Source organism: Pleuronectes platessa, chromosome 4 (assembly GCF_947347685.1).
Source record: "Pleuronectes platessa chromosome 4, fPlePla1.1, whole genome shotgun sequence".
In the NCBI taxonomy this organism is placed as follows: domain Eukaryota; kingdom Metazoa; phylum Chordata; class Actinopteri; order Pleuronectiformes; family Pleuronectidae; genus Pleuronectes; species Pleuronectes platessa.
In genome coordinates this window covers 30155709-30170791 of record NC_070629.1, presented here as the reverse complement: position 1 = coordinate 30170791, position 15083 = coordinate 30155709, and the positions used below count along the sequence as shown (strand labels likewise).

Genomic DNA, 15083 nt, shown 5'->3' with positions numbered 1-15083 from the left:
GAAAAAACAATTCAGACGCTGGTTTCTGAGATTAAGCTGTAATTGCCATGAAAACAATAATTTTCATGCAAGAGCAATAATTGAGCGGTTTCAGCTCGTGAGCAGAGTCACAACTTCCACTCAGCAGCACAGGAACCACTCTGCGCTGGAACCAGTGGGTTCTGCTCCAGCTCATCGTGGAACAACAGCTGACGGCCCCAGAGCCAAATGAGAGTTTTTATCATTTCAGCAACATTAAAGCACTTTGACAGAAACAAGCGCTCCTTTCAGTTAATCAAGAAAAACAATCACCAGCAAATAAAGGGCAATAAGAATAACAATTGATAAAATGGTCGGATCTTACAAGGAGATAAACTCAGTGTGTGATTTCAGACGTTACAGTTGCTGTATATTTCAACACATCTAATGGAAACCGGCTGTCAATCATCATCGTGCACTGTGACAGGTGACGAGTCTGACGAGACACTGAAGCTCAACGTTAACGTGGATCCAGGTCGATCCACGAGATGAAATGTGACCATAAAACATTTGATTCTGAACAAAAATATTTAGGAAAATGTTAAAAAGTCAAATGTACAAGACTTTGTAAGCAATTATTCTAAGAGTGAAGGAACTACACATCCCATAAACCACTGGGAAAGATCCATTTCCTACCATTCAAGCTACGTCTCTAATTTAACCTTGATGTTTATATAGTGTTGTAATATAGTGTGTAGTGTAGTAACCTTGTGTAGTAATGTGTAGTAATGTGTAGTGATGCTAAACGATCCAATTGCAGCCGACATGATTTCTGTGGTTGTGTTAAACGTTCCCATACAAGCTCCACCAATCAGAGACATGGCTACTACACTGGAGGATTGTGGGTAGTGTAGTACTTCTCCTTGACATCGTGAATAAAACACGTTTGTATTAATACAGAGCAGATATCATTCAGACTTCTACAGGAGAATAGAACATGATCTCACAGTCTCTACAGTAGCTCTCACCCTGCCTCTGATTGGCTGGTGAATAAACCAAACGCTCTGGACTCTGTATATTTGTATTTTTGTATATATGTAGTTTGAAAGAGAGGATGTGGAATAGAGTGCTGTTACCTCGGGGGGGCCCAGTCGTGTTTGGTGCAGTCCAACAAGGTTCCCACGTAGGTCCTCTTCCTCCACGTCACGTTCACCACCAGGACACCTGTCAGTCACACAGGACACAGAGAGGTCAGCTCCTTCTCAACAGGTCGTCTCTATCGGCCTCTGGAGCTGCAGGAATCCTCGAGTCTTTGTCATGAGGATAAGAAATGAATCGTTTCTATTCCTGTCAGGTTTCTGGGCTGGAAGGAAAATTAAAACCCGGATATTCAAACTCTAATCGGGGGAAAGAAGGAGCTTCCTCCTCCTCCTCCTCCTCCTCCTCCTCCTCTCTCTCCTTCACCTTCTCTCTCACGCGCTCAGACTTGACATTTGAAAACCATTAACCTCCATTTTGTGAAGCGCCCGAGGCAACGTCAGGCAAATCAGATTGTGGAAACATCACGGCTTAGAAACAAACACACAACTTCCTGCTCGTCAATTAGAGCCGTGATGTGGTCACTGTCACAACACCACAACACGAGCAGAGGAAACACACATGAAGGCCGTCGTTCTCTAAACATGATTTATTCATTTTATGTTCATGTTGCAAAGCTGAACCGCTGTCGAGTGCACAGAGGCAGCGGGGGGGGGGGGGGGGGGGGGGCACAGGGACCATTTGAAAGCGAGGGCAGAGTTTGGAGGGAAATGAATAAATGATGTTCTCAAAATGAAAAGGCTGCGCTGCGGAATGAAGAAAGAAGGGCGGAGAAGTGCGACTCTCATTTTAACAAGAGAGAGATTTGAGTTTCTCATCACGAGGCCCTGAGGTCGACAACACAGATCCACAGTTAATGAGACGCAGAGTTTTGATTAATCAGCGAAATTCTCTTTAAATAAATTAGTTTTGAGGTTTTGCCAAAATATATTTTCCACGATTTATCACAGACTCACATTTACATTCTGCATCAGAGCCTGATGAAGTGAAAAACTAACATTAGGGGCAAAAACTTTCCAATAAGAGAAACAAGATTTTTTATTTTAAAAAATGACTTATGTTGTTATGACAAAGATATAAATTGAGGCAGAGTCATATTTAAAGAAATAAAATTCTCCATAAACGTTGCTTCATTTTGAGCAAATTCACACTTTGGTCATCTTCATAAAAATCTCCTCCATCTTTATTTACAGTCTGTGACACAGGCACAGACAGACACACAGACAGGCACACAGACAGACAGACAGACAGACAGACAGACAGACAGACACACACACAGACAGACAGACAGACAGACAGACAGACACACAGACAGACACACACACAGACACACAGACAGACAGACAGACAGACAGACAGACAGACAGACAGACAGACAGACACACAGACAGACAGACAGACAGACAGACAGACAGACAGACACACAGACAGACAGACAGACAGACACACAGACAGACACACAGACAGACACACAGACAGACAGACAGACAGACAGACAGACACACAGACAGACAGACAGACACACAGACACACAGACAGACAGACACACAGACAGACAGACAGACACACAGACAGACAGACAGACAGACAGACACACAGACACACAGACAGACAGACACACAGACAGACAGACACACAGACAGACACACAGACAGACACACAGACAGACACACAGACAGACAGACAGACAGACAGACAGACACACAGACAGACAGACAGACACACAGACACACAGACAGACAGACACACAGACAGACAGACAGACACACAGACAGACAGACAGACAGACAGACACACAGACACACAGACAGACAGACACACAGACAGACACACAGACACACAGACAGACAGACAGACAGACAGACACACAGACCGACAGACATACACACAGACACACAGACACACAAACAATCAGCATCTGATTAGAGCTCATCAGACTCTGGTCTCCTGCAGGGCGACGAGTGGGGGGAGTGGTTTCTTCTTCTCTCCTCTGCTTATCCAATTAGCATTCTGCTTAATTAACATGCAACCTCCGTCTCCCCATTGAATCCTGCCACCGCCGCTGGTTGGCTGTGGGGGGGTCATGGTTGCGGCTCCTCCTGAGCGATCGTCCCCGAGCAGCAGGGACGACCTGTCAGGACGGAAACAAGCTCCTCACGTCTCGCTCTCTTTGTCTCTCTGACGCTGTTCCTCTGATGTGTCGCTCCATCTGAAACCATCCTCCCTCAACCCCCCCCCCCTCCCTCTCCCTCCATCTTTATATTCCTCTCCATCTCTTCATTCCTCTGACGATTTAAAAAATACAGACAAAACCTCTCATTCTGTCTGTTCTCTGTCCGTCCTGCTGGGACACGGACAGACGGAGGTTCTTCTCTTCTGTCCATGTCTCAGTTTCTCTCCTGAATCTTCAGACTCTCCCTGAAACACACTCTGCATGTTGTTGTATTTGTGTTTGTCTTTATTAGTCTGTGTACATCTGCAGATTTACATCTCCTGTCATCTACGTATGCTGCTGTTCATCTGGATGCTGCAGATTCAGTTTGTGTATTCACACAAACCTGAAGACACAACAACGCTTTGATGCTTCCTGCATCCATTACCTCTGCTGAGGGGGGGGGGGGGGAGCTCAAATAAATCTGGAGGAAAAGTTCAGGGAACGGCCGAGAAACAGGATTTTGGTTTGAATCCAGGAATTTGATTCTACTGCAGTGAGATTTAAAAACATCAGAGACTGTTAATTACAAACTCAGGGACCTTTAAAATCTGCCTGCAGGCGGCTTGATGTTTGACCTGCGTCCAGGCAGCCAGTAGTTTCATGTATTTAAGGTATAAGAGTATTTACAGTGTTGTTTATTGGACGTTTCACTACTTTCATTTTGTAACGTCTCTGATTTGTGGTTTGAGTCTGTGGATCTGAAGGTTTTTACAAAACAGACTCTGAATCACGAAGAAACATATTCACATGTGAAATAAACCCAGAGTGTTTTCACATGACTGTCACCGATCGCCTCTCTGACTCCGCCTCTCTGACTCCGCCTCTCTGACTCCGCCTCTCTGACTCCGCCTCTCTGACTCCGCCTCTCTGACTCTCTCATGCTCAGGGTGTTACTGTGTGATTCCTCCCTCCTCCCTCATCTCTCTCTTGTTGAGAAGCTCGTGGCTCGTGATGATGTTTCCTTGTGTCCTGTTTGTGTTTTCTTCTCTTCTTCTTGTGTCCAGAGTGAAGAGCTGCGTTAATTAGAACCGGGCCTGGATACAAACGCCTCTCCACCGAACCCGGCTCCCCTTCAGAGGCCCGGCGGCTGGCAGCGTGAGATGGGATTTATTCATTAGCAGCCTGCAGTCAGGTATTAAACCTCCGCTGAGAGGCTGCCAGGCCGAGCGCCGTCCTCGTTAACAGCCCATCAAAGTGCGGCGGCGAAGGAATCGACGGGTGAATCATCCGGTCGTCTGATCCGCTGCCGCGTCCTCCCACAGAGTCGCTTTTTAAAGTGTTGGACCAGTTTCTGGCTCCACTTCTCTTCGTGTTTTGGATCCAATCGTGTTCAAATATAAACTGGATTTTTGTTATTTTTATTTGGGAGGTAAAACGTGCCTGAAACACTCAAGACAAAGATAAGCAGCTGATATTTGTTCTTGTAGATTTGTTTTTCAAACCAACAATGGTTGCAACATCTCCCAGTTCAGGCAAACAGGGCAAGTCTGTGGTCTCCAGGTTAAACAGATAAAGAGACGATGATAAAACACAAACTGGGATGGAAGACAGAAGGATCAGTTCCCAGGACGCTAATCAAAGATTCATTTTTTCTAGTGAGAATCTGAATAATCTGAAGACGCCTTCACTTCCCAACATGGACTTCAGGTCCGTGCTGCCCGGAGGGGACACTGAAAGTTCCCAGACTGAGACTAAACTTCTTAAACATTAAGAATCAGGTCAATAAAGATCATTTAGAGAATAAATGAGTTTTCAGATCTGACTCGGACAGAGACTCCTCCCACATCTCGGAGCCAGGTCAGAAAACACAGAGAGTCTTGAACTTTGAACAAAACATAACCAAAGGTTTTTGTTTCCATAACAAACATCAGACCACCGCCAGCCTCAGCTCTGGAGAGGTCAAAGGTCGTGGAGAGACACAGACAAACCAAACAGACTCCATATGTAGGTCACATGATAAGAACTGAACCAGCTCCAGGATGAAAACAGATTATGTTTTGGTTATTTTGTTTTTCTGCTGAGCTGAGCAGCGTTTTCAAATCTCGAGTAAACCTGAGAAACGATTCCTCAGGAGACCTCGGCTCCAGCTTCTAAATGAAGAGTGGGAGTCTCCAGCCTCGTCCTGTCTTTAGCTTTAATGAGGACGAGCTAAACAAACACTCACTGCAGACTGCAAATGAGTCTTCACACATTTACTGCAGGAGATTTAGGTGGAAAGGATAAAGTGAAGCTTTCACACAGACCCACTTCAATAAAAACGGTTTTATAGCCGTCGATTTAAAACTCAGAGGAGACGTCTGATCTGTGTGTTTTCTAAAGTGACGTCGAGTTCAGGGATCAGAAAAGCTGCAGATCTGTTTCTGCCTCAGTGAAGCCTGAAAGATTCAGCTTCCATTCTGAGCTTCACACTAAACATCGAGGAAACAAAGGAAGATGAACACTTAGCTCCCCCTCATCAACACTCAACACATGGTTATTATTTATCTTTTTTATGATTTAGATGTTTCAGTGGCGTTCTCACAGGCGAGTAATCACAGACTGCACACTATAAAAACATCTAAAACACATTTCTTAGGAGATGTTTTCACGGTGAACTTCTCAGGAACGCTTCCTACCTTCGTCGGTCTCGTGCCACACGATGCCCTCCAGGTTCACGCTGGTCCCGGGCTGACACGGCCCCAGACCGGCCGGGTCGTCCTCCAGGGGCCCAGAGACGCCTCCATCCTGGGTGTTGGTGCCGATGGACCTGGTCCTCACTGCCATCTGCATAGGGTTGGAGGTGGGCAGGGCCGGAGGGTAGAAGGAAGGAGCCGAGGGCAGAGAGCAGCCGGGGTGGCCCGGGGCGGGGGGGGCCGGCACAGTGAACATGGGGTCGACCTGGAGAGAAGAGGATTCGTTAGAGATCACAAAGTTTCTCTGGTGACTCAGGAGAAGACGTAAGAACTTTACTTATGATTAACGTTAGTATTTTTCTCATAATTTTGCTCTTGTGTTCACTGCTCAAAATAAGTTTTTCTATTTGAGAACCGCAGCCTCCTGCAGCTTCTATAAAAGTGTTCATGTAAATAATCACCATCACAGCAGCAACATTAAACTCTGAGTAGGAGAAACATTATTTTTGGTGCAGGGAAGTTTTTCCGAAGCTGCAGGAAACACCAACATTTTATTCGAGCGCTGTTACGACTCAGTGAAGATCACGGGCTCGACAGATAACTCATCACGAGCGATGAGAGATTCTCCTGCTCGGCCACGTCAAGTCTTTAAAGACTTTCTCTGAGCTGTTCTTAAAAGTCCCTCTTCTGGGCCTTTAGCTGCAGAGGTCACAGCCAAGGTCACAGGTGCAGCTCCGACACGGCGACTGGACACCAGCAGATATTCAGTGTTAAAGGGATTAGAAACCACAAACTAGAAAAACCACATTAAGCGACCACGTCCGTCCAGGCTCATTTAATATATGTAGGGAGGGAGGCCACGGTGAGCTTTGACAACCATCACAACCAGTTTGAGATGTGAAGAGATTCCAAAGTGAAACCAGTTCCAATTTCAGGGAACACATCCTTCATCCTGAGAGGCTGCCCACCTGGCTAGCTCGTTAGCTCTGTCACTCAATGACTCCTGGAATAATAATTTGGCCCAAGGAGGATTTATTGGATCCTTTGTCGCTCAGGAACAGAAGGATGAATCTGTCGTGAATTCTGAAAACTTAGTCAAGATGCTGAGACTCAATCGGTCTTCAAACCTCTGAATTGGAACAAGCTAACAAGCCTCAAGCTTCAGCCGTCTTTGGTGGAAAGGAAATAAAACCTGTTTCATGATCTTGATTTCAAACCCAGCAGTGGCAGCACGATCAACTTGACCCGTCAGTGCCCTGAGTCAGTGACGCCACAGAGCAAAGCCAATGCAACCAAAATATATTCAAACCAATAGTGTGTCATGTCAAATTAGATTTTAATGAAAAGTTCAAGTCCTTTTTATTTGCTTTGACGTTTCCCTCTGAAGGTTTGAAGCTTCCTGTTTGAAAACGTTCCTCTTCCCTCCTCTGGTCCCTGAGCTGCTCAGGATTCAGTCTCAGTCCCAGAGTCTCTACTCCAGGTATCAAAGCAGGTTTGTTTAAATCAAAAAATGCAAATGTATCCTAACAAAATAGCAATAAAACATAAAAGCGATGATCGTGTGCGCTTCCTGTCGCAGTCTGTTAACTCCCACTCAGCTGCTGACGAGGACCACCCAGGATGACTTCTACCAAATCACAGAGCTAATTAACTGGAAGAGAATAATCGGGATCCCCTGAGATTTCTCTTCCGCTGTTAACGTCTTTTTTTTCTCCTCCTTCAGACGCTTGGAATAAAAACGCTCGGCTGCAGCCACAGTCAGTCGGGACAGAGTCACACGGCAAAATAACAATAAAGCACGAGGCCGCCCCCCCGTGAGCTGAGCGCCTCAAACAAATCAGCCGTTCTCCACAGTTTCTTAATTAAAAAGTCAGACAGCAGCAGAACTCTTCTAAAAAAAACGACTGCGACTTCATGGTTACACAAGACTGATTAGCATGCGATGGTGCAGAACGGGGGAACCCAATGTGACCTTGACGCTGAGCAGCCAGAGCAGCCAGAGCAGCCAGAGCAGCCAGAGCAGCCAGAGCAGCCAGAGCAGCCAGAGCAGCCGGTTTTTCCCTCTATCGGACGATCTGCTGTGATTTCATACGTCTGAGCGAACACTTCAGATTTTGGGGTTAATCTGGTGTTAGTGTTTCACTTCTGAATAAAAAAGTAAGCCGTCACTCATCCTCATTAACTAAAGGCTAATTATTGATAATCTAAATAAGACGAATCACCGTCTGTATAATTTAACATATAATTCACCTAGAGAAGCCTTCCTCATATCTACTTCAAACTGATGTGTTCAATACAGAGCGTGGAGACAGATCTGATTGGACTGGATGTCATCTGAACATTCTTCGTTCCAGACAGAGTGGCTGTGGCTGCGGGGGGTGGGGTGGGGGGGGGGGGGGGGGGGGGGGTAGAACGGTCGCTGCCGGGGGTTCGATCCCAGTCTTCCCCACCTGATACTGAGCCCTGTGAACTGTAAAGAGCTTTGAGTGTCATCAGGACCAGAACAGATCTTTATAGATACAGAACATTAAAGGAGCTCTTCACTGTTCCAAGTACTATTCAAGTATTCCAGTAGTTTTTGTGTAATCCTGCTAAGAGACAAACATGAACAAAACGTACCTTAGTGATGTATAATAACAACCACATGAAAAAATTACTCTTTTTCATTTGTCAAGCTTTTGTGTTTCCACCTTTATCGTGTCGTTAGCGTCTGTTCTCTTCTTTCTCTCTGTTGTTGCTGGTTTATTTTCTGGTGATCAATGAATTGACGATTAGTCAGATTTCATTCTCACGTCTATAAATGATCGTACACTGTGACCTGTTTTAATAAACAGCCTCTGCTGGGGCACCACTCACAGGAGGGACAAGCTCTAAAGGGAACTAAGGAGATAAAACCAAGCAGCTCACCAAGATCTAATTAACATGTTTACATCTAATTACAGGGAATCAATTCTTCTTCACTGCTTCAAGCCGCAGTTACACTGTGCTGCCTACAGGCTCTAGCGTTAGCCAGAGCGAGCTAACATGTGAGCAATTTAAAATGGCGCATGTACGGCAGGTATCAGAATCATTATCTGGAAGGAACATAACAATATTTTGATCACAATGAAATTATTATTTTATCCAAACAAAAGTTTTACATTTCCAGAATCGATTAACGAGAGTTTTCCGACTTTATGATGAAACTTCCAGACCCTGAAAAAACTACAGCTTCCATCTTTTCAGTGAAATCCAACAAACTACAACTCTGAGCTGATGGAGGTGACGGGTGGATGATAAACCTGCTGCAGCCTCTGATGATGCAGTGTCACCTGAGGCTGTACCGTGGTCATATAACAGTCCACACTGAACAAAGCTGCTGAAGGAAAGTCTAATTATCAAGCTTAAAATAAAGTCTGTTTATTTTTCTGTTTGACGGGGAATCGACCTCTTCCACTGCGTGATCATCTCTCACAGCAGCAGAAGAAGAAGTCGTGTGTCGTTCAGTCTTAAAAAGAACCAGGAGTCGAGATGTAAGGTTCAGGTTTCAGCTCCACAGCAGCCGACGGTACCGGAGCAGCTTCAGGAGCCAGATGACTTCATCTGCTGAATGTGCTCAGTGATATTAACGGTGTTAGTTTCCCTCTGCCGCCTCCCGGCAGCTCGGGCTGATTGAAACTCTGCTTCACCGCTCTCGCCTCGGGCGTCTGCGATCATTGATTTCCGTTGTTGTCATCTTTTTTTCCTAAGTCTCCAATTTCTTGTCTTGCGAAGCCTTCGGTGTCTCTGGCCGGACAACAAAGACCAACGTGTTAAAGACAAGAAGAGACAGAAGCAGAAACTGGAGTTTCACTGCTTTAACGGAGTCGCAGTGGAGGAGGGAAAACACAAAGACACAACATCCAGTAAAATATGCATGGAGCCCGGGGCCGAGCACAAACACACAACCTGTCTCACTCGCTTCCCGTCACTTTAAATCCAGACATGTTCTTCCTCCTCAACGAATCAATGACAGCGTCAGACACAAAAACCACGACACAGAAAACTACACGTACTCGAACAGGAGGTAGAACGAGACACATCGGATACACAACAGTGTGTTTCACAAGATAATCTCCAGATGATGAACTCATCATCTCCAGATTCTCCATCATCTTGGGACAAGAAGGTCGACTTGAAAGTTGTGATGAACGAAAGCAAAAGCTTGTTTTCCTGCTCTAACAAAAAACCTGGTTTCTACTTTTCAATCAGAAACAACCTTTAGCTTTTTAATACAATATGAAACCATGTGATGGGGTTTGGTTTTCGATGTGGAGACTCTATGCAGACGATGACATGGTTTTACTCATGATCCCCTCACACACCTGCAACCACACAAACCTCATATCAGAGGTCACACACACACACACACACACATGAATTCGTTAGGGTTAGGGTTAACCCAGATTTTTGATGCATGTAAAACATACATGTCGCATTGCAGAGCCCTGATCTATGTAAAGTGTCTTTTTTGTTTTTTAAAACAATGTATTATTCAATAAAAATATAATTAACACAGTAAAGTATAACTAGAATATATCGTTTTGATAAAAGCTTTGTGTTAAATCCGTTCCATCACTTGAATCCACTTTCTCTGCTGCAGGTCGACCTCAGGTTCATTCGACTTGAAGGTTTTCTGCCGCAGCTTTGTGAGGAGTCGCCTCCTCGCTCGCCTCCTCGCTCGCCTCCTCGCTCTCCTCCTCGCTCGCCTCCTCGTTCGCCTCCTCGCTCTCCTCCTCGCTCGCCTCCTCGTTCGCCTCCTCGCTCGCCTCCTCGCTCTCCTCCTCGCTCGCCCCCTTCGCTCTCCTCCTCGCTCGCCTCCTCGCTTGCATACAGAGATTTACCCAAATTAATCAGAGAGCGAGGGAGGGAGGCGTCGGGGGAGCAGCGGAGCTCTCCATTAATTCTGCTCCAGAAATCTATAATTAAACAAAGACTCTTTTCTTTATCTTTGCCTCTTTTTCATTTTCATCACATTTCTACTGAAGAAGAATGTTTCTGTGTTTAAAGATATCAATAAAGAATTTTAATCATCCTGACAGCGTGTTTGACTGGAGTCGCTCCTCTTATCTCTCTTCCTCCTCCTTTCCTCCAGTCTCCATCTTTCTTTTCCTACCTGTCCTTCCATTCTTTCATTCTTTCATTCTTTCATTCTTTCATTCTTTCATTCTTTCATTCTTTCATTCTTTCATTCTTTCATTCTTTCCCTTCACCTTTTACCTATTCCTCTTTCAATCCCTTGCTTCATCCTCCTCATCATTCTACTCTATGTCTTCCTTCCTCTCACTCTTTTCCTTTTTTCACATGCTTTTTTTATTTTTCTCTCCTCTTCATCCTCATCTCATCTCTCGTCCGTTTCCTTTTTACATCATCTTCCTCTCTCTCCATTTTCTTGTTATTATCTTCACATCTAATCTTCACATCTTATTCCTCTCTCTAATCTTTTGGTCTTTCTCCTCCTCCTCCTCCTCCTCCTCCTCCTCCTCCTCCTCCTCCCTTTTTTGTCCTTCTTCGTGTGCTCCTCTGTTCTCCATCGTCTCTCATCTCTCTCCTCCCTTTATTCTTTTCCTCCCCTCTTATTAAGTCCCTCAGCAACAAAGACAGTTTTTTTGTTCCCAGTCAGAAATCATCTCAGTATTTATTGTCTGTGTGAGTCTGGCGGTTTATTTGGTGTTTTTTGCAAATGGCAGCCGTCTTTTCCCCATTTTCTCTCTCCAGTGTCTCTGCACTGCCTTTCCACTCCCTATCCACACACACACACACACACACACACACACACACACACCCTCTGAACGACAGACTTTAATAAGCGCTGTAATAACTCTGCTGCTGCTGCAAAACATCTGAAACTAACAACGACCCATCGCCGCTGCACAAACATTAACAATAATTACTTTCACACAAATCTACATATATTTAATCTCCCACAGTTTCTTTGTGTTTGCAAGCAGCGTTTTCATGATGATTTAATTATAAAGCATCAGACACAGTTTGGCAGCTGATCCGACGCCAGAGACGGTTTCAGGCCTTTGACCGAGTCTCAGTTCAGGAGCTAAACCTTCTGCAGCTGAAGACTGATGTTCTCCCATCGTAGAGAAACGAAGGATCCTTCCCAGCCCAAACTATCCCAGGATGCATTGCACTTCAGTGACAGACGGCTGTTCAGGTAGTGGGAGGTCGAGGTAACGGCCCCAGTAGAGGAGGAGGCGTCTGACTCTTGAGCATCAACTCAACTGAATAGCTAACAGAACATGTTCAGCTGTGTTGGGACGAGCTGGTGATGCTGAGACCTTCTCAAGGTAATGGTCTACGTGGCACCAGGGTGGAAGAGGTCTCTGTTGGCTACGTAGACCCTGTCCACCAAGGACACGTAGACCCCGTCCACCAAGGACACAGCCGCAGAACAGAGACAAAAACATTACAACCAATAACTGTCCAACACCAGAGACGAGCAGGAAGACGTCTGTGAACGTCCGTAACGTTTGTGCTACACCAAGCGGGACACGTGAGAAACCAACAAGTCAGAGTTTCAGGTGAATTCATGTTGAATCACAAAGTGTTAGTTTGTCTAATATTAAAAGTAATGAAACTATTTTTGAATGATTATAATGGTTTGAGTGTTTTTACACAACAACCTGAGACGTGACGACCAACACATTCACTGTGAGACTCTATAAATCCCCCCGCCCCCCCCCCCCCCCCCCCCCCCCGCCATTTCATTTCTTAATCAAGATCAGAACAGAGGAACAACGGAGGCTGAACACACAACTGAACCTTCTCCACCGTGACTCCATTCATAATGTATGATGATGTATTTGTCAGTGATGGAGTTTGTCAAGTGTCAGAAATGTGTTGCTCTCCATGGAATCAATTATTTATCAGGTGGTAAATTGACACAGAATTAGATGACGTGCTTCAGGAAGCAGAAAATATGTTTTTCTCAAAACCTGATTATGGAATAAAGATTTCAAATTTTTATAGAAAACGTTTTGGTCTCTAATCGGAACCACCCCCCCCCCCCCCCCCCCCTAACCCTAACCCAAGAGAAACAAGAGAACCAGCACAAACAAACCAAGTGTTGTGGCTCCTGCTCTGTAGAACATCTCTATCCTCTATCTTTCCTCACATCATGTTCTGGTCGTTAGCAGTTAGGTTACGTGTTCAGCTTCTGCAGGATTTCATCCGATGTGTGTTCGGTGCACAGATCAACAGAGACCTCCCTCATCACTGTTCATTTAATACATGAGAGTCTCACTTGTTCACTTTTTTACGTCTTAAATCAATATTTTCAGCTCATTAAACTCAAAGTTGTAAGTTTGTGCAAAGTCAGAATGTTTCGAGTTGTTGTTTCACAGCATCCGACCGATCGATGCCGACAAACATTTCATCTGCTCCTCAACACAAAGTGAGTTTCTGTCGATGCATCTGTTCGGATTCAATAAAATAACGGTTCACTGCTTGTTCACAGAATCCTTTAAATCTCCAGCCACAGATTCCTTCCTCTCTAGACCCAGATACTGGAGCTGGAATCTTTCAGCTGTGAAAAACATTAACAACATGTGAAATGTTCCCAAACGGAAACATCACCTCAAACATTCTGGCCCTCGACCTCGTTCCTCCTGGTTTTCCACCGCGCTCACGGATTCCGATGGAAGAAACGTTAATGTGCTTTGGATTTAAACCGATGAGACGCTCGACTGAACAAACGTCTGTGAATAAACGAGCAGCTGCAGTGAAGCTCAGTGCGAGCGAGCGGCAGACAGAGAGGATCATGGGAGATTCTTAGAAGGTGTTTCAGGTGAGGACAGACGGAGGACGGGGATGTTCTGAGTTTCTTGAGCAGAGGAGGTTCTGGTGAATAGAAGCAGAATCGAGCGTGTGGGCGGACCGTGGTTCCACCGGCTGCCGCTCACACTCTGAACCTAATGGACTCTGAGTCCGTCCTCCACATGAGCTGTCTCTGCTCGGAGGACACGTCTGTGTCTCCAGGAAGGAACCGTTTACTTCTCATGTCCACTTCTCTGTAATGTCTTCAATTTGAGCTTATGTCCAATTATCACTTCAGATGAAAAATACATTTTCTGTTTCCAGAATCTAGTCGATAAATCAAAACATTAAGTAAATATTGACATTTTAGTCGATATTAATCATATTTTCACTCAATTTAGTGGAAACACAAATAAATGCAAGTCAACTGGTTAAAAGGCGATAGACTCCTTCTGATTGGAGGAGATTTGACTCGATACAACTGAATTGAATTGACCGTTAAGTTAAAGAAGTGCAGCGTCAGGGTTTCGACTGAAAGAAGAATTCATGGTTTCATGTTCCGTCTGCTGCAGAGTCATGTGACCTGGGAGCCAATGAGGTTTGAATCCCTTCTCATCACAGACAGAAGCCAGATGTCAGTGGGTTTCTGACCAGTGGAAAAGGAGCTTGTATATTAGCTTGACCACAGAGCTGAGCTGCCTCCTGTCACCAGTCTGTGGGGTCAGGTTCGAGCACCGGGGGGGTTTCTTTCTCTGTCAGATTGCAATAGGCCGACTTCAGGGAACTTTGGTCTCCTGAATTATCTGCAGAGTCAGCGCTCCTCACTTTTACACTGCTCTTCAGAATCACTCCACTATGTGTCTGGAACATTCTATTAGCTTCCATCGGAAAACAGCTAACGTTAGCATCAACCACCCCCGATACGAATAACGTTTCATTGTGTACGATCAAAACATACGATGTGAAAGACGTTTTCAATCTGAAGCTGATGCTCCTCTCGGACTGATTCCCTCAAGCCCGGAGGAAAATGCACCAGATGTAAATAATCTATTGATATAAACATAGCAGTCATACACAATCTCAGAGATGTCAAGTTATGGTAAGTAACATTATTATTGTCATTATTATTATTATTTATTGCAACGTATGTAGCTGTGTAATGTTCATAGAGTTTACATGAAAACAATAGTTTGTTTCATGCAAATTAGCATTGGATTGTGCCTTTAGCCTTTAGCATTTAGCCTTTAGCATTTAGCTTTTAGCTTTAGACAACGAGCATGATTCCAGTGCATTTGACTTGCAGGCGTAAATAATTTTGTCCAAATTTCATAATTAAAACGTATCGTGACCAAACTAACGCTAACCTTGAAACAAGATGCGTCCTCATATGAACTGTTATTACTATTCATGGTCTT

At 44.9% G+C, this 15083-nt stretch overlaps 1 protein-coding gene across 1 annotated transcript in view; it reads right to left on the bottom strand.

Annotated features, from left to right (window-relative positions):
* The window catches only part of znf608 (zinc finger protein 608), a 33467-nt gene that overhangs the window by 9842 nt on the left and 8542 nt on the right, over positions 1 to 15083 (bottom strand). The window contains exons 2-3 of the mRNA XM_053421125.1: positions 5887 to 6148; positions 1095 to 1182 (exon numbers count right to left, since the gene is read on the bottom strand). Coding sequence (XP_053277100.1) covers positions 1095 to 1182; positions 5887 to 6148 — 350 coding nt within the window. The remainder of the gene's footprint in view (positions 1 to 1094; positions 1183 to 5886; positions 6149 to 15083) is intronic.